Source organism: Onychomys torridus, chromosome 4 (genome assembly GCF_903995425.1).
Source record: "Onychomys torridus chromosome 4, mOncTor1.1, whole genome shotgun sequence".
Taxonomy (NCBI): domain Eukaryota; kingdom Metazoa; phylum Chordata; class Mammalia; order Rodentia; family Cricetidae; genus Onychomys; species Onychomys torridus.
Genome location: NC_050446.1, coordinates 105,161,682 through 105,185,992, shown reverse-complemented (window position 1 = coordinate 105,185,992; position 24,311 = coordinate 105,161,682). Strand labels below are relative to the sequence as shown.

At 43.3% G+C, this 24,311-nt stretch overlaps 1 protein-coding gene across 2 annotated transcripts in view; it reads left to right on the top strand.

Moving 5' to 3' along the window:
• Positions 1-24,311, top strand: part of C4H20orf194 (chromosome 4 C20orf194 homolog) — a 123,066-nt gene that overhangs the window by 44,407 nt on the left and 54,348 nt on the right. Inside the window, exons 11-17 of one of the 2 annotated variants that reach the window (XM_036184164.1) lie at positions 1,266-1,347; positions 2,074-2,110; positions 9,994-10,078; positions 11,213-11,289; positions 14,137-14,181; positions 14,808-14,853; positions 23,279-23,393. In XM_036184164.1, coding sequence (XP_036040057.1) covers positions 1,266-1,347; positions 2,074-2,110; positions 9,994-10,078; positions 11,213-11,289; positions 14,137-14,181; positions 14,808-14,853; positions 23,279-23,393 — 487 coding nt within the window. Of the gene's footprint in view, positions 1-1,265; positions 1,348-2,073; positions 2,111-9,990; positions 10,079-11,212; positions 11,290-14,136; positions 14,182-14,807; positions 14,854-23,278; positions 23,394-24,311 lie in introns of both variants that reach the window. The other variant, XM_036184163.1, reaches the window with a different exon arrangement.

Sequence of the window (24,311 nt, the reverse complement as noted above, 5' to 3'; positions counted from 1 at the left end):
GTCTATAGAGCAAGTTCCAGGAGAGCCAGGGCTACACAGGAAAACCTTGTCTTAAAAACAAACAAACACAAACACTGACCAAAGCAGTTTAGAGAGGGAAAGGATTTATATGACTTACACTTTGAGGCCACAGTTCATCATTAAGTGAAGCTGGGCCAGGAACTCAAGCTGGAAGTTGAAGTGGAGACTCCGAAGAGCACTGCTTGCTGATTTCCTCACATGCTTAGCTAGCTTGCTTTCCTTTCCTTTTTCTTTTCTTTTTTCTTTTTGTTTTTTTTTTCTGGAGCTGAAGACCAAACCCAGGGCCTTGCGCTTGCTAGGCAAGCTAAATCCCCAGCCCCAGCTAGCTTTCTTACACAGCCTAAGACCACTGCCCACAGTGGGGTGGACTCTCTTCCGTCTATTAGTAGCTCCCCACAGACATGCCCCACGGGCCAATCTAGTCTGTGCAGTCCCTCAATGGAGACTGTCTTCCCAGGTGACCTTGGGCTGTGTCAAACAGACAGTTGAGACTGACCAGGACACCCCTGAATTCATGTGGCAAAAGAAGAAAACCAGCCCCCCAAAATTGTTTTCTGAGTTTCACTACAGTATGTGCCTCTCACACAAATAAATAAATGTAATCAAAATCAAAATGAGTACATAATGCTGTTGGTTAAATCACATTAAGTAGTCTTTGACTTCAAAAATTAAATCAGTTTCAGTTAAATAAACTTTATTCCATTAACTATTTGGTTTTTGTTTCTTCAGCATCACATGTCTGTCTTAAGTTTCCTTTTTTTTTTTTTTTTTTTTTTTGCAGCCTGTCCTGGATCTCGCTCTGTAGACCAGGCTGGCCTTGAACTCACAGAGATCCACCTGGCTCTGCCTCCAGAGTGCTGGGATTAAAGGCGTGCACCACCACTGCCCGGCCAAGTTTGCTCCTTTTTAAAAATTGAAAAGGGGCTGGGGATCTAGCTCAGTGGTAGAGCACTTGCCTAACAAGCGCAAGGCCCTGGGTTTGGTCCTCAGCTACAAACAAACAAACAAACAAAAAAGTTAGATTATTGTGTGTATGTTCATGAAGTGGGGCAGGGGCGTGCATGTGCCTCGGCACCTGAGTAGAGGCCAGAGGACCACCTTGTGCAGTCTGTTGTCTCTGTCCATCTCTGCATGGGTCTGGGGAAGGAAGTCAGATGGTCGGGCTTGTGACGTGAGCGTGGTTACTCACTGAGCCAACTCACCAGCTTCTAGTATACTCACCTTCCTTTCCCTCCGATGCTCAGGTCGCTCAGTGTGTCTCACCAAAGGGACCTCTGGCGTGTTCAAGGACGTACTTTTTGGGCGCTACTCATGTTCCTTACTTGGGTAAGTCCCCGTAAATACCTAATGGTTCCTCTCACAAAGGAGAAGTTAACACACAATTTACTATTTTATGCAAAATACATTTTGTGGGCCTTGACCCCCCTCCCTGATTGCAACTTGAGAATTGCTGAGTCTAACTCATTCCTCACAGAATGCATTTTAGGAGAGAAACCATTGGTTCATCCTATAGTTTGAGGTCTAGCCATGTGTGTGTCCTGCGCTCAGTGTCAGAAGAAAGGCCAAGGTTACTGAGGCTTAGTTGGAGATAGCAGGGAATGTGGGCGACAGTGTGACTTTGGGTAACATGGCTGAAGTCTTACCCAATTGCTTTTGTGAGAAAGGGAGAATTGCCATGATAGGACGCCTCATAGCTGAGGACTTGTGGCCGTGTCCTTCAGGAAGGCTAGCTGAGCACGAGGACCCTGCTTGCTAGGGTACTCTGAAGCTTCAGGTATCCAGAGAGACATTGCTTCCCAAAGGTCAGTACATCAGAAGCCATTAATATAGAAATCAGGAAACTCTAGAAAGGAAATACAGGGCAGGGGAAGCAGAACCTCAAAGTTAAATTTCTTTCTAAAATTCAAAACATCTCAGAGCCTAATATTCTGTGGAATGGGTTGAAAACCAGTCGGGGAGTAAAAGTTCAGGAAAATACAGGGAGAAGCCATGGCCCACCGTTGTCTGTGAATCTGCTGTAATGAACTTAAAAGGAACCATTGCCCTTTCCAGGTGATGATGGCAAGCTGCCCAAGACAACTGAACAAATGTAAGTGCTGCGTTAGTTTTATTTCTTCTCTCAAAGGGGAGTTTCTCTCTGTGGCTCTCCTGCTTCCCCTTGAGGTGAGCAGTGATTAAGGATGTCTGCTAATGAGGAGACATTGCTGTGCATTTTCCAGTCAGGCCCTAGAACCTCTCAGCTGGAACCTAGACCAGAGGACTTTGCCAGCTTTGCCGTCTGCTCCTCGCCCTGGGCCCCCTCCCAGACTTCCTGTGTGTGCGCCCATACATTTATATGAGATAACTTCCTTTCCTATGTTTCATACACAGTAGAACATGTTTAATTGAGTTTTTTCCCAAATCAAAACATTCTGCAATTCCTTGGGAAAATCTGTTATCTCATCTGGTCTGAAGAGTGTTTCCTCTGGACTTGACATTCAAGCTTGTAGAACAAAGCTGTGTTCTAAATATCATCTGTGTAACTTTGGAGAGGCCCTCCTTAGTATTGACTTCCCTCCCTTTACATAAAGGAGGAACAAAGCTATCCTCTTCACCCGAGTGCCCACCATAACTGTGAGTTCTAAACCTCTTCTTTCAAAGGCCAGCAGGGATTGGCCACAAATAGTTGTCTATAGATCACTGCTGTGGCAGACCAGCCCTCACACTTATTTACCCCAGGAATTCTTGAGCAATAAGAGATAAGAGACTTAAGTTAGAAATAGAGAGGAGAGGAACAGAGAGAAAACACAGGATAGACTAAGGTGGACCTGGATCCTTATCCAAACGGGCCCAGAACTTTAATCCAAAGGTCTATTTATAGCAATACCAAGGGGTGGAGCAAAAGACCTCCCCCTTGTTACAGTCACCTTGTACCTAGGCCTGTGGTCCAATCAACTTCTTATGCAGTCCTGCTGGGTACAGCCACTAGGAAACCTAGTGGGCTCCAACACAATGCAAAACAAGCTAGGTTTCCGTGTATGAGGGTAATCTGGCTGCAGCATTCCTGTTGAATATCAGGGTTGCTTTGGTTAATCTGCCTGGTTAGACAATGCCATCCCCTTCCTATAAAGGCTGTGTACTCTGCAAAATGATGACTTCCCTCTCTAGTTGGAGGGGTGTGATAATCAGTCCAGGGAGCACAAGTATTGCACTCTCCTGTTAGACTCTCCAAACACGCCCTCAAAGACCATGCATTGGTCACAGTGAAGCTTCTGCAGCAGCAGACACGAGGCACTACACGTGACATTGCTGACTTCATGTGACAGTCTGCTTACTGTACATGACCTTCTGCTTGCTGTAAGAGTGCTCACTGCCCAGCCTGTAGTCCCTGGACTCCAGAGAGAAGGAAAGAACCAACTCTGTTGAGTTGTTCTCTGACCTTCACATGCATATGATGCCTGTTGTGTGCCACTGTTCCTGGGGAGACACAAATAAACATCTACTCACTTTACCACAAAAGTTCTACTTGGTAAGCCAGTTTGTTTATTGGGATTACTTATAGAAGCGTGGATGACTCCTGGGCAGCTACAACTGGGTCACTGAGTACCCACTCCAACCTGGGTGATAAAGCTCAACAGATTGAAGAGTCTCCTCAGCAGCCCTGAGGATGCATAACCCTGGAGATGGAGGGCCTTGTGCACTGCTCAGTTTCAGGGACTTCTGAGACCTAACAAGTTGTTCACTCTCTGAGTCTTCATCAGCTTTTCTTTAGAATTGCCTGTCTTGCTTGGCGTGGCCTTCAATCCCAGGACTCCGATGCAGAGGCAGGTGGATCTCTGGGTTCAAGGCCAACCTGGTGTAGAGACTGAGCTCCAGGACAGCCAGGGCTACACAGAGAAACTCTGTCTCAAAAAACAAAAAAATTAAAATTAAAAATAAAACAAAAAAATAAATGAAGAAAATAAAATTTAAAAATAGAATTCCCTGAGTTTATGAGCATTCCCCCTAGGACTGACTATTTCATATTGCTATACAACATGGGTGCAGGCTGCACACCCTCCCATATACAAATCAATAAACAAATGTTTTTTAACTAAACAATAAAATGACTTAACAGGTTAAAAGCACTTTTTGAGCCAGCTGAATGACCTGAATTCTATTCCCAGAACCCACAAAAATCTGGATGCCATGGCTTGCCTCTGTAATTCCAGTATTTCTATGTCAAGATAGGTGGCAGAGACAGGAAATGCCTAGAGGCTCGTGGGCCAACTAGCAGAACATACACAGAGCAGCAGAAACAACTAGAAAGACCCTGCCTCAGGAAGATGAAAGGACATAACTGACTTCCAAAAGTTGTCTGTAAGCCAATGTTCCCTCCCGCCTATCAGTTCCTAAATAACCACTCAGAGGCTTAATATTACTTATAAATAATCAGCCGGTAGCTCAGGTTTATTATTATCTCTTACACTTAAATTAACCCATATTTCTTATGTATGTTTTGCTATGAGGTTCATAGCTTGTTACCTTATTTTCTACATGTCTTGCTTTCTCGGTAGCTGGCTGGTATCTGCTCTACCCCTCCCTTCTCCTTGTATCTCCATTTGGCTTTCCTACCCAGCCTTATTCTGCTTGGCTATAAACCAAAACAGCTTCATTTATCAACTAATGAGAGCAACACATTCACAGCATACAGAAAGACTACCCCATAGCATTTCCCGCTTTGTGTCTAATCAAAAAAGAAGGTTTTCATTTTAACATAGTAAAATTATATATAACAAAACAGTTATCAACAAGAATTACAGTTACAATATCTAGTATATTTGTATTTGGCAAAATTAAAGAAAATATTCTATCATCCGTCCTGTCTTTGTAAGTCTAAAGTTTCATATCTAATTTAGCTTTTATCATAACTCAGAAAGTATATAATTATAACTATATAGTCTTCAACTCCATTGAAGACCCCAAAAGTATATAGTATCACCTGAGTAAACAGGAAGTGCATTGCAAGCAACTCCTAAAACTCTACAAATGACAGAGACATCTGACATCTGGACAGTCCCCCAAAGTTCTTCTGTACCACTGGGGCATCTCTCTTTAGCCTGTAGGTCTACAGTCTCTGGCAGACTTCAGTGAAGCAGGAAATTTGAAGGACTGTGTCCCACCTATATTGGCAAAGTTCATCAGTCGCTTTTCTCTGTGTGTTGTAAAATGTCTGGCCGTTTCTTCTTTGAAGCAGGAACCCTGAAGGACCATACCCACCTTGTGTTGGCAAAGTTCAGTGGTTACTTTCCTATGGGTTCTGCATGTCCAGTTTCAAGCAGTCCAGGCTTTGTAGCTGAAGTTTTTCTGTGTCCTGTCCACTTTGCAGCCGCTCAGACCCAAGGAAACACACAGAGGCTTATATTAATTAAAACTGCTTAGCCATTAGCTCAGGATAACTACTGACTAGCTCTTTTTTTTTTTTTTTTAAGATTTATTCATTTATTATGTATACAGTGCTCTGTCTGCATGTGTCTTTGCAGGCCAGAAGAGGGCACCAGATCTCATTACAGGTGGTTGTGAGCCACCTTGCAGTTGCTGGTAATTGAACTCAGGACCTCTGGAAGAGCAGTCAGTGCTCTTAACCACTGAGCCATCTCTCCAGCCCCCTGACTGGCTCTTACACTTAAACTCAGCCCATTATTGTTAATCTATATGTAGCCATGTGTTCCATGACTTTACCTGTGTGTCAATACCTGTTGTTCCCTGGATGGCAAGCTGGCATCTTCCCTGACTCAACCTTCCTCTTCCCAGAATTCTCCTTGTCTGCTTATCCCGCCTATACTTCCTGCCTGGCTACTGGCCAATCAGCATTTTATTTATCAACCAATCAGAGCAACATGTATTCACAGCATACAGAAAGACATCCACAGCACAGGCAAGAGCAGTTTTTTGCCCAAAAGCTAGCCTTGCCACATTGAAAGCAAACTCCATAAGGACTTCCTGCAATGCCCATCGTCCTCTTTGAAGTAATTGGTGCTGCCAGGAGCAGACATTCCTCACTGTTGTGAAAAGTCTTAAGTTCTTAAAACATTTTAATTGCCATATTCTGTAGGTCTTTGAAATGTTTGAAGATTACCTATGTAATTGAAATATATCTCTGTATACCTAGAAAACCTAATTAATATGGCTATAAGTTTGACTATTATAAATGACTATTAATCTGATTTTTAATTATATATTACATTTTTAAATGAGCTACATAAATATAATATCTTTCTTTTTTTTTTTTTTTTTTTTTTTTTTTTGGAGCTGAGGATCAAACCCAGGGCCTTGCACTTGCTAGGCAAGTGCTCTACCACTGAGCTAAATTCCCAACCCTAAATATAATATCTTAAACAAGAGTAAAAATATACATACAGGCGCCGGGTGGTGGTGACACACATCTTTAATCCCAGCTCTTGGGAGGCAGAGCCAGGCAGATCTTCGTGAGTTCAAGGCTAGCCTGGGCTACAGAGTGAGTTCCAAGAAAGGCGCAAAGCTACACAGAGAAACCCTGTCTTGAAAAACCAAATACACACACACACACACACACACACACACACACACACACACACAGAGTATAACAAAATTAAATTTGCATCAATAAACTAAAATCCATACCAACATAAAATTTTTTTAAATTAACAATTGCTTTTTGAATTAAAGTTGATTCAATAATCTACCTTTCTTTTTTATGTCATATCCCCCTTTCTTCTTTAGAAAGAGATTAACTGTGACCATTAACAATTTTTAACCAACCCCCTTTAAATGAAAACAAACATTCATAAACAATATTTTGGGAATTCTCTAGACTACTTCCTGCTGATTGGGGGTGCTGCTAATCTTATGGAGACCCTGAGAAAATTTGAGATAATGGCCAAGGCCTGGGAAGACCAACTATAACCTTTGTTGATAGGTATCACCTGTCAAGGTTCAGAAGGTCCCTTGATCAAATCTGGTTCATTCATCTTAACCTGGAACGAATCTATAGCCCCTTGTTTCCTGTGGAAACAAAAGCAAAACTGCTTCTCCAAAGCAGTGCATCTTTTAAGCTCCATTTTACAAATGTACTTTTTGACTTCTGTTTTAGTTAAGGCATTCTTAAAATATCTAGGCTGGTGTATCTCATCAGCCCCTCTGTCAGTCCCATGTCTCTCAGCAGCCGTTGTTTGCTTGTCAGCATTCAAAAGATTCAATACTATAAATCAGCACAATACTATACAGGGTCCAGACCCCCTGTGTGTTTCCCATTTCAACACCGCTTACTCTTTTTTATATTACTTTACTTCTCTTAAAGACTTTACTATTTTTAAACTATTCATTTTTTATGACTGTACCCTTTTTCTTAAGTCTATGCACATTTTTCAAACATACTGACCTATTTAGAGTCCTCTTTGTTTGAATCTGTTTCTATTGTGTATCTTTAACCCTTTGTATGAGCAAAGGCTAAATCTGCCATGCAGGTGTATGGCTTGGAAACACCTCTGTGTACTACCTCGGGAAACTGCCATGCTATAGCTCAAGCCCACATGCCACAGCATCTCTATACTGTGGCCAGCATGAGAAATGCAACTAGGAAGCTGTTCTTTATTGGTGAAATTATTAAGGCCACTCCACGTAGTTAAAAGGGAGGTTTATTTTGTGGGGTAACTTACAAATGAAGGGATAGGTAAGTTGTAGGGTCTGGCAAAGGTATGGCTCAGTCTGGTGGTGTTCTCTGGAGAACTCTGCTTGGTCTACCTCCAGCGTCCAGGGTCCAGGCACCAAGAGAGCCCACACATCTGGATCCCGGCTCTTCAGTGTCCTCTCTCAGCCCTGCCTTGTATGCGTGACCATTACCGAAGCCTCAATGGGGGTTGGAATTTCCAGATCTCAGCTGGAATGGCTGCCCACTACATCTCCCCCTTTTGTCTAAATAAGAAGGTTCTAACCTAATACAATACTATATACAAAGAAATGGTTATCAAATATTGTCCAGGAGTAATGAAGGATAATGACCTAGATAAGATGGAACTACAATCAATGCAAACAGTATCAAGCAAGAAACATATACTAAAATCCAGGGAAGTCTAGAGCGTGGGTAGGTGGCATGTTACAAACATCATTCCAAAAGGTGTCCTATCCTAAAGAACCTGAGTCTAATACTTAATATAGTCTAAGATATTTTATATATATATATATATATATATATATATATATATATATATATATATATATATAATACACACACACACACACACACACACACACACACATAAGTTGTAACTATAAATGCTAGTCTTCAATCTCATCAAAGACCTAAGAAGGAATATAATGATACCTGAGAAATGGAAGATGGATGCAAGCAACTTTCGGGAATCTTGCAAGAGTAGACAGAGACAGTCATCTAATGTTTCTCAGCATTGTTGGTGCATTCAAATTGGCTACAGGCCTAGAGTATCTGACAAAACATATTCAGAAGCAGGAATTCTGAAAGACCGTCTTACCCTGTCTTGGCAGAGTTCAGAAGTCCCTTTTCTTTGTGTCCCGCTTGTCCAGAAGGACAGCACTCGTATTGTCAGCAGTTGAGGCAAGGGCAGTTCTTTGCCCAATAGGCCATTTTGTGCCAAGAAGACAAACTTCCAAATGGAAATGTCTTAGATGCCCAACCTTCTCTTGGGATCAAATTGGTGCTGCTAGGAGCAATTGTGTCTCACGTCAACAGAATTCTAAGTTATTTAAATGCCATATTCTCTAGGTCTATGATATAAATTGAGGAAATAAACTCACAATTACAGAACAGAGTAGACAGCAGAAGTCATCCCCTGATCTGACCAGGAGGGAATCCACCTCGCAGGCAGGAGCAGGGAGAAAAGGAGCGTGTGACCCTTCTCTAACTCCTAATAAGAGGTCACTTACAATGGCAGGAAGCACCACTTCCTTTGGGCTGTATAGTCCAAGGTCATGGGCAGAGCAAATACTACTACATATGACACAATAAATAACAAACTAATAACCCAGAAACTGGACATTGTAGCACACCTATAATCTCAGCACTCTGACAATGGGGTCAGGAAGATCCCACAAGTTTGAGGCCAACTTGGTATACATTGTGAATTCTACACCAGTCAGGGGTATATAGTAAGAACATGACAAAATGAAAACAAAAACAGTCTGGAGAGACAGTTTAGTGGTTAAGAGCATTGGCTGCTCTTCCAGAGGACCCAGGTTCAATTGCCAGCACCTGGTTTAAGGAGCTATGAGTTAAAGTTGAGAGTCTCTTTTGACATGAGTTTAGAATTCCATTTTTCAGTTAGTTCCATTTTGACACTTTTCTTGGTTTATTTAAAACCATTATTAAAAGTTGATTTCTTACCAGGTAGTGGTGGCGCACACCTTTAATCCCAGCACTCAGGAGGTAGAGCCATGTGGATCTCTGTGAGTTTGAGGCCAGCCTGGTCTACAGAGCGAGATCCAGGACAGGCTCCAAAGCTATAACAGAGAAACCCTGTCTCAAAACAAACAAACAAACAAAAAAGTTGTGGTTTTTTTTTTGGGGGGGGGGGCAGGCAGGCATGGTGCTTTATGCCTGTAATACCAGCAGTTTGGAAGTTGAGAAGATAGTTTGAGGCCTGCCTTACATTACAAGACCCCATCTTTTTTAAAAGATCGTTATGGACCACCATTTATGGGCATAGAACTTCTCTTAAAGAATATTTTTTAAATGTATTTTATGTAGGTAAGTGTTTTGTCTGCTTCTATGTTGTGTGTCATGCGTGTGCCATGCCTTTGAAGTTGAGAAAATGACATCTGACCCCTGGAAATATAGTTACAGACAGTTGTGAGCTGCTGTGCTGGTGCTGGGAATTGAACCTTGGTCCTCTGGAAGAGCAGCCAGTGCTCTTAACTACTGAGCCTTCTCTTCTGCCCAGGCATACAGTTTATGAGACTTCGTGATACTCTATTAACCATTATTTTTTGTTTTTAAAGTAGGCTCTTATCCCAGATATATGCTGCTGTTATTGAGGCTGTTTTGGCTGGCATTGCATGTTATGCTAAAACTTGCAGTCTGGCAAAGGTAATTTGAGTACCATATTTCTGTTTTGGAAGTTATTATTTTAATGTAAATCACCCTAACCGTGGTTTTGTTCTTTGGATGCCTTGCAGTACTCACTTTGGTGTGAATCAGGGCCTTGGTAGTTCAGCCTGTAGCACTTGAGCTGCTGCTGGCTGCCTGTGTCCATGCTGCTATCATTTTATGAGCCTTTATAAACACCTGTTTGTGTTAAAGAAAAGTCCTTGTTTGGTTAATAGACAGGACACTTTGAGAAGTCAAAGAAAAACAAAAGGTTATTCCACTGAATTTTAATGAAGCTAGTAAAGCTTATTTTGAGCTACGTAGGTGTTTCTCCTAATTGAGTGTTTAAAACTCAATATAGGCTAGAAAATCTGACTTACCTTTCTTAGGCAAGCCTGCATATACTTGCTCTCTGACCATTTTCTTCCTTGCTGTTTTGCGGTTAACCTGCCCTGCTGAGTTGGATTCCTAAATCTGACCCAGTAAGATGAGAAGAGACGGCTTGATGCCTTCCAAAGCAAGTAGGACTTTTCCTGAAGGAAGCCAGTTGACAGTGGAAAGGTTGTGTATAATGTAGACTTCAGAGGGACTGTAGCTGTAGTCACAGCCTTTTGGCATCCCCTTCCTACTGAACTTGAATCCTGATAATGATGTGGGTTTTCTCGGCTCTTTTAGCTGCTGCATAGTAGAAAGCCTCTGCAAATCCATGAGATGTCCTTCAATATACGTTCTCACGTGGTTTTTTCCCCCTAACTGATCATCTATAGCTTGAGTTATTTGAATATTTTAATGTCTAGCAGAAACTTGAGGGTGTTGGTCCCTCCCCAGAGCCGGGGAGAAGGGCCAAGACAGCACGTTTGCAGTGCTCGACTAGCAAGCACTGCAGCTGCCTGACTGGCTGCTTCCATCTCTCCAGCAGATCAGATGCCAGTGCGCTCCTGCCTAAGTACAGTTTCCTGTGAGTCCAGCAGGCGCCTGGCCATAACCTGGTGCTTTCACTTTAATCCCTGGAGGTATACAAAGTAGTCACGTAGAAGGGAAGGGCACTGGCCATCTTGTAGAAGAGCCTTTCCTATCAGTGATATATATACTTTTGCTGCTTGAAAGCTAATTGTTTTGTTGTTGCCTTTACAGGCCAAGGAGGTAGCAGAGCATACTCTGGAATCTGAGCTAGTATTCACTGAATTGGTTTCATTCAAAGCAGATCTACGGTAAGCTATAGCTGATACTTTTTTAATGAGAATTAAGAAAAAATTAGATTCCCTTGTCCCTTCTAATTTATATTCCACCCTTCTCTCCTTCTGAGAAATGTCCCAGTAAAATAATAGGATGAAGGAAAATCATTCATGAACAGGATGGAAAAGCTATATCAGGAAGAGTCATACATAGGTTTTGAAACTAGAATGTGAGGCAGATTCATACTAGAACTGTGGTTCCTGGTCCTAGAGATAAGTAGGTGGAAGCAGGGGAACCTTGAAGGTAGAGTTGGGAGGGACAGGAGATTTAGGCACATGAAGATAATCACTAATGAAGAGAAGTCCCCACACTCAGGGTGCAAAGGCAGGCAGATCTCTGTGAGTTCAAGGCCAGCCTGGTCTACAGAGTGAGTTCCAGGACAGCCAGGGCTACACAGAGAAGCCCTGTCTCAAAGAAAGAGAGAGACAGAGACAGAGAGAGACAGAGAGACTTGCTCTGGAGCTCACCTGCCCTTCAGGGAGTCTGACTCCTTGTTCACCTATCACATCTCCCAGCATTCCCCTCTACAGCTCTATGCTATCTCTGTCCATAGCAGAATTTTCTTGAACTCAGTCCACTCTATCCTCCACCCCACAAGAGGACCTTTTTTTGTGTGTGTGTGTGTGCAGTTTCATACAAAGACCAATACTGGAAAGTTTATTTAAGAATACTTCTAGCCCGGCATGGTGGCATACACCTTTAATCCCAGCACTTCAGAGGCAGAGACAGGTGGATCTCTGTGAGTTAGAGCCAGCCTGATCCACATGGCAAGTCAGAGCTACATAATAGTAAGGCACCCTATCTTTGAAAAACAAAAGACAAAGAATACTTCTGGGTGTGCTCTGCCCTACTTCCTGTCCCTGCATGTCCCACATTATTTTAACATCTGGGGTTCTGAGTAGTAGAAGAGGAACATCTGGTAGCTAGGTTAGTTGACTGACATATAGGAAGAACTCTGGTGTATGGCTGCAGCTCCCTGAGTAGAGGGAAGAGCCAGAACTCTGGGACAAGTCCTTCATCTTGTTACAGGTCTCTCTTCCCAGAGGTCCTGGCTATGAAAAGGGAGAAACAGAGGAATCCCCTTCTCTTAGTTGCTGTGGTAGTGAGGCCTTCTCTGTCACCACAGGCTGACAGTCATTCTGTTCCTCCTGTTCCTCCAGCTCTTGCCCATGCCACCTGTAAAGTTTCTGGGGCCAGAATGAACCATCCTAGCTAGAGGAAGCAGAAGGAGAAATCACTGAGCAAAAAGAAAGTCTCCCAGGCTTGTCTTCAGTCTGAAATCATAACTGCTTCCCTCCACCAGGATCGATTCACTGAGGTCCCTAAGTTCATCACATTAGCATATCTTCCCTTGGAAGAGGAAGGAAGAGGAAGCAAATAGTAGACACAGGGAGCTCATGTGTTATTGACTAGCTCTTGCTAAGACATGAAATTATATATGCACATGCAATTTTAAAACTTTCTTGGGTTGGCAAGATGACGTACCAGGTAAGATCACTCACTGACAATCCTGATGACCTGAATTCAGTTCCCAGAACCCACAAGTTGTCCTCTGACCTCTACATGTGCAAGATAGTATAGACATATACACACACATATATACATAAAATACATGTTTAAAAAAAAAAAGTTTACAGAAAGAGTAAGCCAAGGCTGAGCATGGTGGCACATGTCTGTAATCTCAGCACTCAGGAGGCAGAGGCAGGAGCATCACTGCACATTTGAGGCCAGCCTGATCTACAGAGCAGGTTCTAGGCCAGCCAAGGTTACTCAGTGAGACAGTCTCAGAAAGACCCTTGTCTCCCAGAGGGAAAGCAGGAAAGTTCTTCAGTTCTGAAGGCTTGACCCTGCTGTGGCTTCATAGCAGAGGACTTTGAATAGCAAAAGCACCTTCTGCTTGGGTAAAGAGAAGTTGGCAAATTGACCCAAGAGTATTAAAAAGGATGAAGATTCAAGTCGTTGTAGACACTGAAGAGCAGAAGCCCAGGGCCAGGAGAGGACCATTCTCAGTTAGTCTGCATTGGGTATTGTGCCTGTGCATAGCCAAGCGTTGAGGCAGACTTGAGAACCAGTACAGATGCAGGGCCATGGATGGAATAAGGTCCTGCGTCCATACCTGGTGATGTCGTGGGACCTTGAGGAAGACATCTAAAATAACTAAGCAAGGATGATTCTCAAGCTGTAGTGACACACACCTGTAATCCCAGAACTTGGGAGGCAGAGGCAGGAGGATCTCTATGAGTTCAAGGCTAGTCAGGCCTACATATTGAGTTCTAGGACAGCCAGAGCTACATAGTAAGACCCTGTCTAAAAAACAAACAAGCCAGGCGGTGGTGGCACACGCCTATAATCCCAGCACTCGGGAGGCAGAAGCAGGCGAATCTTTGTGAGTTAGAGGCCAGCCTGGTCTGCACAGCGAGATCTGGGAAAGGCGCAAAGCTACACAGAGAAACCCTGTCTCGAAAATAAATAAATAAATAAATAATAAAAAACAAACAACAACAACAACATAAGACAGTATGACATTGGGTCTGGAGAGATGGCTTAGAGGTTAAGAGCACCGACTGTTCTTCCAGAGGTCCCGAGTTCAATTCCCAGCACCCATATGGTGGCTCACTACCATCTGTAATGAGATCTGGCACCCTCTCCTGTATACTAAATAAATAAATGTTTAAAAAAAGAAGAAGAAGGTATGACATCACTTGATTGAGTGGCCTTGACAGTCTAGGGAAGCCACACTGAAGAAGCAAGAATTTCAGAGGATCTGACCCAGTGCTGAACAAGAGTCTTGACTTCTGTTTTGTTCCCTTTCTGGTCTCCAGCTCCAAGGTGGCTTTTCATATCCATGCTGTGAATAACCAGGGAAGGTAGGTGCAATTGTGACTCCTTTCAAGAGGAAGTGTAAGGACAAAGAGAAGAGGCTGTCCAGTTGTGGTACATGCCTGGAATCTCAACACTCAGGAGGCAGAGGCAGGAGAATCGAGCTTGAAACCTTAGGGCCAGTGAGATAGCTCAGGAAAGGCAAGAAGATCGTAAGTTCATGGTCATCCTCCAATACCTGGAAAATGTAATGCCAGCCTGGGATGCATTCGGCCATATTTGAAAGAGAGACCTTATTGCTGCTACAGTTATTGGCCTCAGCACATTCCACTCTGGGAGGGGTGCCATTCCAGACTTGGACCTACACTTGCTGTGCTTGTCTGAGTCCCTGTACCCACTTTTGGTCTCATGGGAAGTTAAGAGGCTGGGGTCACCTAATATTATTCTTTCCAGTGTTAATTCTATGTACATGTAACCCAATGTTTGTTGTTTTGTTCTTTGTTGAGATGGGAGTCTCATATAACCCAGGCTAGCGCTAAACTTCTGTGTTCCTGTCTCTACTCCTCAGCTGCATAGTGAGTTTGAAGCCAGCCTGGGCTACATGAGGCCCTGTTTTAAAACAAACAGAAACCATAATGTTTTAATGTATTTCTCTACTGTCTCTTTCTTCTAGAATTGTGCCTCTGGATAATGAAGATAGCTTATCCTTTGTGAAAACGGTAAGCAGTTAGCAGAACTCTTAAGAGTCAGCTAGGGTTGGGGATTTAGCTCAGTGGGAGAGTGCTTGAAGCATAAGGCCCTGGGTTCGATCCTCAGCTGGGGCGGGGGCCCCCCCGGGGGTCAGAAGCTGGAATGGCTGTAGAGGGTCATCTGCAGAGGATTGGTTGCAAGTAAATGACTGAGAAGTTCTATGGGCAGCTGAGACTCTGAGAACCGTGTGTGGAAATGTGACCTGAGCACAACAAACAAATTTTCAGGGATTCCTTTTTTTCCCTGTTTTTTAAGATTTTATTTTTACTTGTGTGTATGCCACACGCATGCTGGTACCCAGTGGAGACCAGAAGAGGGCGTCAGATGCTCTGGAGCTGGAGTTACAGGGAGTGGTGAGCTGCCCAGTGTTGGTGCTGGGAACTGAACTCAGGCCTTCTAGAAGAGCAGCACATATCCTAATTGCTGAGCCATCTCTCCAGCCTTTCAAGGGCTTCTTTTCACTATAAGGTCTGCACTGGGGCTGGAGAGATGGCTCAGAGATTAAGAGTACCGACTGCTCTTCCAGAGGTCCTGAGTTCAATTCCCAGCCACCACATGGTGGCTCGCAACCATCTGTAATGAGATCTGGCACTCTCTTCTGTATACATAATAAATAAATAAATCTTAAAAAAAAAAAAAAAAAAGATCTGCACTGGCTGCCTTCACAGGAACCAGGGGAATTAGACAATAGTCCACAGATGCCCTTGTGCCTCATGAAGTTAGGTAATCAGAGCAGAATTTTCCATATCCTCTGCTGGGGCTATGGAATGATTTAAAAATAAACCGAGCCAGGCATAGTAGTGTATGCCTTTAATTCCAGCACTCCAAAGGCAGAGGTAGGCAAATCTCTGTGAGTTTGAGGCTAGTCTGGTCTACATAGAGAGTTCTAGACCAGCTAAGAGTACATAGTGAAACCCTACCTGAAAAAACAAAAATAAATAAAATAAAAATAGAAATATATTGAAATATTGGTCATTGGGGTAAAGTGGCATGGCCTGAAGAAGTTAGAATTTATAGGCTATTTTCAGCCATAAGCAAAGGTCTCTACTCCAGGGCAACCCTGATGTAAAGAGTATTGGCAAACAGAACATGAGATGGTAGATTAAAACCAAGATTCAGGTTGTAGTATATATGTGCACTTTATTAATTCCAGAAAGCTGTGGTCATTTGCAGCTGAGTGGATAGCTGCAGATGACTTGTTACAAATGCATCCTCTCTCCCCAAAAAGTAATAATAAAAAGATATCCCCATCCCCCAGTAGGGGAGTGCTTCAGAGTTCTTAACACAAGAGTAGTTTGAAAGTTGTGAGTAATGACTGTTTTATACTGTGTGTGGTCCCTTTGTAAAAATCTAAACTATGTATTGGGAAATGCTGTCAGATGTGATGGTGTGCACCTTTAATCCTAGCACTCAGGAGACAGAAACAATTGAATCTCTTGTGAGTTTGAGGCCAAGCTGGTCTACATAGTGATTCCAGGCAAGCCCAGGGTACATAGTGAGACCATATCTTTTTTTTTTTTTTTTAATAATTTGAGACACTGGAAATACTTTATGTTTTTATATTCTTTTAAAGATTTATTTATTTATTATGTATACAGTGTTCTGCCTGCATACCAAAAGAGGGTGCCAGATCTCATTAAAGATGGTTGTGAGCCACCATGTGGTTGCTGGGAATTGAACTCAGGACCTCTGGAACAACAGCCAGTGCTCTTAACCGCTGAGCCATCTCTCCACCCGCCCCCTTTTATTTTTTTAATCCTAGTTTTGTTTTTATTTTGGGTGTTTTGCCTGACCTCTGTGTACCACATATATGCAGTACCCACTGAGGCCAGAAGAGGGTGTTGATCCCTTGGGATTGGAGTTACAGACTGCCTGAGCAGCCATGTGGAAGCTGGGAATCAAACCCAGGTCCTCCGGAAGAGCAGCCAGTGCTCTTAACTGCTGTGCTGTCTGTTCAGACCCAGATATGTGGGTGATAACACCTTATTTCCTTGCTGACCTCTAAACCCTGACTTCTCTTAGACCTTATGTGGTGCTTGTTAAGGTGCTTGGTACAATAAGAAGTGATTGACAATAAATTAGAAGCAATTCTTTTATGTTACTTCATTCATTCAAAGCTAGGCACGGTGCTATTCTACTATAATGTCAGCGACTTGGGAGGCTGAGGCAGAGGATTCCTAGAGTCTGTAAGATAAAGGCCAGCCTGGACAGCGTACTGCACCATACTGCACATGTGTACCAAGGCCTGAGTTTGAGACCCAGCACCACCTGAACTGGGCACACACAAGCACAAGCCTGTTATCCCAGCATTTATGAGATGGAATCAGAAAGAAGATCAAGAATTCAGCAGTTCCTTTTAAGAGGGTATATGCAGAGGGTGGAGGAAGACATTACATGCCTTGCTCTACTGCTCTTTACTTGGTTCTTTTGAGACAGGGTCTCAGAAACCTGGATCTAGGCTAGGGTCAGCAGGCCCTGCTCTGCTCCCCTCTACACCTGCCCCAGCACTTGCTTTTTATGTGGGTTCTGGGGATTTGAACACAGCCCCTCACGCTGGCAGTGTGTTGGTTAGCTTTTGTCAACTTGATACAAACTAGAGATCCCTGGGAAGAGGGACCTTTCAGTTGAGGAACTGCCTCCATCAGATTGGCTTGTGGACATGTCTGGGACATTGATAATTGATGGAGAAGAAGCCTAGCCCTCTGTGGGTGGTACCAGCCTTAGGCAGGTGGTCCTCGATTGTGTAAGAAAGCAGGCTGATGGGCTGGAGAGATGGCTCAGCGGTTAAGAGCACTGGCTGCTCTTCCAGAGGTCCTGAGTTCAGTTCCCAGCAACCACATGGTGGCTCACAACCATCTGTAATAAGATCTGCTGCCTTCTTCTGAGCAGAACACTGTGTACAAATAAATAAATATTTTTTAAAAAAGGCGGAAAGAAAGAAAGAAAGAAAGAAAAGAAAAGAAAAGAAAGAAGGAAGAAAGAAAAAGCAAGCAGGCTGAGCAAGTCAGGGAAGGTAAGCCAGTAAGCAGCAGCATTCCTCCATGTTCCCTGCATCAGTTCCTGCACTGGCTTTTCTTGATGGACTGACCCGTAAGCCAAAACTTCCTTCCTAAGTTGCTTTGGTCTTGGTGTTTTCATAGCAACAGAAACCAAACTTAAACGCCCGGCTGTTGCTCTGTCCTAGTTTTTCCAGTTTTGTGAAGATGTCATTATTGCCAGGCAATGGTGGCTCAGACAGAGGCAGGTAGATCTCTCTGAGTTCCAGGACGGCCTGGGCTACACGAAGAAACCCTGTCTCAAAAAACAAAAAAGAATGTCATTGTGATTTTTCTTCCTGTCACCAGAGACTGACCCCAGGGCCTTGTGCTTGCTAGGCAAGGATTTTACCACTGAGCTAAATCCACGGGCCTGTCATCAGAGTTCTGATGTCTAGTTCTTTGAATCTGTAGTAATTTTTAGTAGTATTTGCACAGGTCTTCCCGTCGTCTAAGTCAGCTAGTGTCTCTATTTAATTTCTTTTTCAGCATCTTACTGTATTTCTTGTAGAGTTCTTTCACCTCCTTGGTTAGGTTTTTTTTTTTTTTTTTTTTTTTTTTTTGTCTTTTTTTTTTTTAAGATTTATTTATTTATTATGTACACAGAAGAGGGTGCCAGATCTCATTACAGATGGTTGTGAGCCACCATGTGGGTGCTGGGAATTGAACTCAGGACCTCTGGAAGAACAGTCAGTGCTCTTAACCTCTGAACCATCTCTCCAGCTCCCCGCATCCCCAGTTATTTTTTTAAAGCTGTTATGAGAGATACTTTTCCTAATTTCCTTCCCAGCATGTTTATTTTACGCACGCACGCACGCACGTGTAAATTTAATCCTACCATATGGGAGGCAGAGGCTTTCTATTCCTAGTTTCTTCAGAAATTTTATTTTATTTTTAAAGATTTATTTATTTACTATGTATACAGTGTTCTGCCTGCACATCAGGAGAGGGCGCCAGATGTCATTATAGAAATTTTATTTTTAAGGTGTGCTAGAATTAAAGGTGTTCACACCACACCCTGCTCTAAGCTTTTCTTTAATTCATTTTTACAAATTGGAAACTTAGCTGGGTGGGATCTTGCCCTGAAGTCACCATTCCCTTTATTCCATTTCTTAATGTTTATCTCCTTGAACACAGGACTTAGCTCCAGTCCACTTTCTGGTGCTCCTTTTCTCCTCAAATATTTTCCCTTGCTGGGCTTGCTCCTCTTCATTATAAATCTTCATTAGAGTTAACACTAGTAACCACACAACAGAGCTATACTAGGCTGTTATGAGATTTCTTCTGAGAATGGAATTAATCCAAAACTCTTTACTTCAGCAGACTCTTCACACAAGGGCAAAAAGCAGCCACATTCTTCACCAAACTATCACAAGAATGATCTCTAGGCAACATACTAACATTCTTCTCTGAAACCTCTTGATCCAGGCCCCACAGTTCAAACCACACTCAGTACCGCTGTCTGCCATGCTCCTACTAGGATGGCCCTTAATTGTTTTTCTAATCCATAGTCCCAAGGTCGGTGTTCCTTCAAACAAAAGTATGGTCAAGACTATCATAGCAACACCCCAGTCCCTGGTCCCAACTTCTGTCTTAGGGTTTCTATTGCTGTGAAGCAACACTATGACCACAACAACTCTTATAAAGGAAACATTTAATTGGGGTGGCTTACAGTTTCAGAGGTTCAGGCCGTTCTCTTCATGGTGGGAAGCATGGCAGCATGCAGACAGACATGGTGCTGGAGAAGGAGCTGAGAGTTCTACATCTGGATCTGCAGGCAACAGGAAGTGAACTATGATCCATACTGGTCGTAGATTGAGCATATGAGACATCAAAGCCTACCTCCACAGTGACACACTTCCTCCAAGAAGGCCATACTAAAGCCACACCTCCTAATAGTGCCACTCCCTTTGGGGACCATTTTCTTTCAAAGCACTACATGTCCCCTATAAGGTTTGGAGACTGGGGTGAAGAAAATATAACACCTATTGTAATGATAAATAAAAAGATGAGGTGAAGTGGGTGTGTTTTGATGGGCCCTGCCAAGGTATGCCACTAAGCAAACACACCTCGTGCAACAGAGTAAGTGCAAGAGGTTTATTGGGGGTGGGGGAAGAGAGTGAAAGGCCATGTCGGGCGAAACCTAAGAGAGCAGGCAGGCAGACAGACAGACAGACAAGAGAAAGAAGAGAGGAAAGAGGGGAAAGAAACAGCAAAGAGAGGAGTTAGAGGCAAAAGAGACAGGAGAGGTAAAGAGCGAGCTGTGCCTGGCGGCACTCTTAAGGGGCGGTGGGAAGGCCCCTGGCGATAGGTGATGATGTAACTGCTTTGGCGGCAAAGGCAAGCTGCTGCTGCTGTGGAAACATGTAATAGATTATGAAGGTATCAATATTTAAATAGTGAAGTGAAGGAGGAATGGGGAGGGGGGGGAAGAAAGGTAAGATAAGAAGGGAGGTATGTAATTAAAGAATCAACAAATGAAGAGTTGCTGCGAAGATAGTGGCCCAGTGTTTAAGAGTGCGTGCTCTGCTAGCATGAGGGCCTGAATTGGAATCCCCAACATCTGTGGAAAAAGCCAGACATGGCTTCATGTACCTGAAACTCCAGCATTGGGAGCACAAAGCCAGGTAGATCTCAAGAGCTCTCTGGCCAGCCACTCTAGCCAAAAAAGCAAGTGTCCACTTTAGTGAGTGTCCTACTTAGGTTTCTGTTGCTGTGGTAAAACACTATGGGCAAGGCTACTTACAGAAGGAAGAGTTTGGGTGAATAATAGTCCACCCCATCAGCATCATGGTGGGGAGCAGGGCAGCAGGGCAGGCATGGAACGGCAGCTGAGAGCTCACATCTCAGTCCACAAACAGGAACCAGAGAGAGCTAACAGGAAATGGCACAAGGCTTTCAAATTCAAAGTCTACCCCCAGTGACATACTTTGCAGTAAGGCCACGCCTTCTAATCCTCCCCAAACAATCACCAACTGGGGACCAAGTGTTCAAATGCCTGAGGTTATGAGGAACATCTCCTCAAACCACCACATTCCATTTTCTGGTCCCTGTAGTCTCACAGCCACATCATAATGTAAATTTAGTTCAGCTTCAAAAGCACCATAGCCTTTTAGTCTCAAGGCTGTTTAAAAGTCCAGAATCTCGTCTGAGACTCAAGGCAGTCTCTTAATTGAACCTCCTGTAAGTAAAATAAAGCAAATTACATACTGTCTTAGTTAGGATTTCTATTGCTGTGAAGAGACACCATGACCACTGCAAGTCTTAGGATGGAAAAACATTTAATTGGAGTGGCTTACTTAAATTTTCAGAGGTTTAGTCCATTATCCTCATGGTGGGACATGGCAGTGTGCAGGCAGACATGGTTTTGGAGAAGAAGTGGAGTACCCTACATCTTGGCTTGCAGGCAACAGAAAGTGGTCTGAGACAGTGGGTGGTATTTTGAGCATATAGGAGACCTCAAAGCCTGCCTTCACAGTGACACACTTCCTCCAACGGGATCACACCTACTCCAACAAAGCCACACCTCCCAATAGTGCCAGTCCCTTGGGAGCCAGTTTCTTTCAAACCACCACACATACTTCTAACATACAATGACACATAATATACATTATTCTCAAAGGGAGGAATCAGGACATAGTGAGGAACTAGCTCTATAGACCAGGCTGACCTTGAACTCAGGGAGATTGTCATGTCTTTGACTCCCCGGTTTTGGAATTAAAGTCATGCACCACCACAACCAATGCAGGATCAATTTTTAAGTAAATTAGAATTGGCAACTCTAGAGAAGCACATTATCTACTACTGGCTAGCCTAGAACTTACTAAGTAGACCAGGCTGGCCTTGAACTCAGAGATCTGCCCATGTGTCTAATTTTTCTTTCTAAGTGCCTCTCTTTCCCTTTAAACCCTCATGCTTCAATCTGTGTTGAAATATTTTTTTAACTCTGCCAAAACCAAAAAACCTGCTTGACTGTGAACATGATGGTACTGTGACAAGTCAGTCTGATAACTCAGATGGCTATGGACTAACAGATAAGTAGTGTATGCACTGTGAGTGCTGTGGACAAAGGGATGATTCATATCCTCAGCAAGATGGAGTGAGACGGCATCTAATGTAATCATTCTGTCCAGAATGGAATATAGTTTAAAATCCATGCATTGCTTATTTCTGGAGTTGACCATTTCATATTTTTCCTCCACTGTTGGCTGTGCTTACTAACTGAAATCATAGTGAGTACAGTCATGGCTAAGAGGGCAGGAGGCTCTGCTGTGTTGGAATGATCATTTGCAGCTGTGTAAATACTGCACTCATAAATACCCATGGAGACAGATGTGTATACCAACGTAATAAATACCTTCCCCAGCACCTTTCCTGCCTACTGAGAGAGAACAGAGGCCTAAACCAGAGGATTGTTGAAAGTGTGATACTGTGAGAGTATGAAGTGGATGGGAGTTCCAAAGACTGGGAGAAACACCTCTGACTATAGGCTGTAGCCACTCAGTATTAAGAATGAAGAGATGGCTCAGTGGTTAAGAGCACTGTCTATTCTTCCAGTCGACCTGAGTTAAATTCCCAGCAACCCTTGGGGGCTCACAACCATCGACAATGAGATTGGATGCCCTCTTCTTGTCATGCAAGCATATGTGCAAATAGAGCATTCATATACAGAAATAAATAAATCTTTAAATAAAAAAAAAAAAACAGCAGTGGTGTTACACACCTTTAATCCCAGCACTCAGGAGATTTAATCCCAGGCAGGCAGATCTCTGAGTTTGAGGCCAGCCTGTTTTACACAGTGAGTTCCAGGACAAGCTCCAAAACTACACAGAGAAACCCTGTCTCCACAAAAAAAAAAAAAAAAAAAAGGAAGGAAGAAAGAAAGAAAGAAGGCTGTGGGGCTGGAGAGATGGCTCAGCAGTTAAGAGCACTGACAGAGGACCCAGGTTCAGTTCACAGCCCTTATGTGGGGTGGCTCACGACTATCTGTAACTTTAGTTCCGGGGATCCAACATCCTCTTATGGCTTCTGTAGGTACCTGCTCACACACAGCATAAAAAACATTTTTAAGTTTAAAAAAGAAAAGAAAAAAGACTTGTTTCTTAGGAGGATTACAATTTGAGGGATTTTTAAGAACATAAAGGTACTGTCCTTCCAGCCCGTGCAAGTCTCAAGTCAAAGATCACCTGTTGGAAAGCCTGAAGGCATTTCTCAGTTCAAAGTGTGTTTCAGCATAGATGCTTAGATTTGTCAGTATTCTTTTGCCATGTGCCATACAGCAGTAGTGTGGTCTGTTTCTTGTGGCTGTCCTGAAATGCTAGGCTGATAATGGCTCTGGCCCTGCTTCTCCCTGACACAGGCTTGTATGACTGTCTATGACATTCCTGACTTGCTGGGAGGAGGAGGAGGATGCTTAGGATCTGTGGTCTTCTCAGAGTCATTTTTGACGTCTCGGATCCTGGTTAAAGAAAAGGGTAAGTGTGTGTGGTGTCTGGAAAGCGAACCTTGAAAAAGGTTTTATAAAATAAACTATAAATTAAGCCAAAGATGACATAAACTGATGGATATGTTAAACTACTTACAAAAGCAAATGGTATATATTCTAATTAGTGGATATTACTTATAAAATAATAAGAAAAAATTATGCTATTCAGTAGTTGCATGGGCAAAAATTACAAACAGACAGTTCACAAAAGTAGAAGACAAAAAATAAGGCAGATGGATTCACGTATATGAAGATATGAAGCCTGAGTAATGGTCAAGAGGAAACAATTTATAAAGTGCAAATTAGATACCACTTATTATTCCCTATGTTGGTCAAAAGGAAAAACTATAAAGGACGATAAGGTGTGGTGCTGGTATGACCACCAGTTAAGCAGCTGTGGTCATTTGGTCTGCCTTAACAGAAATCATGGTTTCATGAGAGTCCATCAAGTGCTTTGGCAGCTTTTGTAAATCTCAGTGTCTGACGCAAAGGCCCTCTCTAGTGGTAGAACCCTCATTACAGGCCTCGGGGAGCAGAACTCCAGTTCTCCCAAGTGTGAGCAGCAGTTTTGGAAGCCAGGAGAGTAGGACCCTGCAGTCTACAAGTGTAGGCTTAGAAAATTGGGTTCCTTAGCCCCTTGCAGCAGGTGGTAGAGCACCTGGTGGGCCGAGGGGTCGGAATTCCTCTGCTGCAACAGTTGCCATTGTCACAGCTCCCAAGCCTGGGGTGACTTGCAGCATTGCTGTGACTGCAGCATTGCTGTGACTGCGCAGCATTGCTGTGACTGCGCAGCATTGCTGTGACTTGCAGCATTGCTGTGACTTGCAGCATTGCTGTGACTGCAGCATTGCTGTGACTGTGCAGCATTGCTGTGACTGCAGCATTGCTGTGACTGCAGCATTGCTGT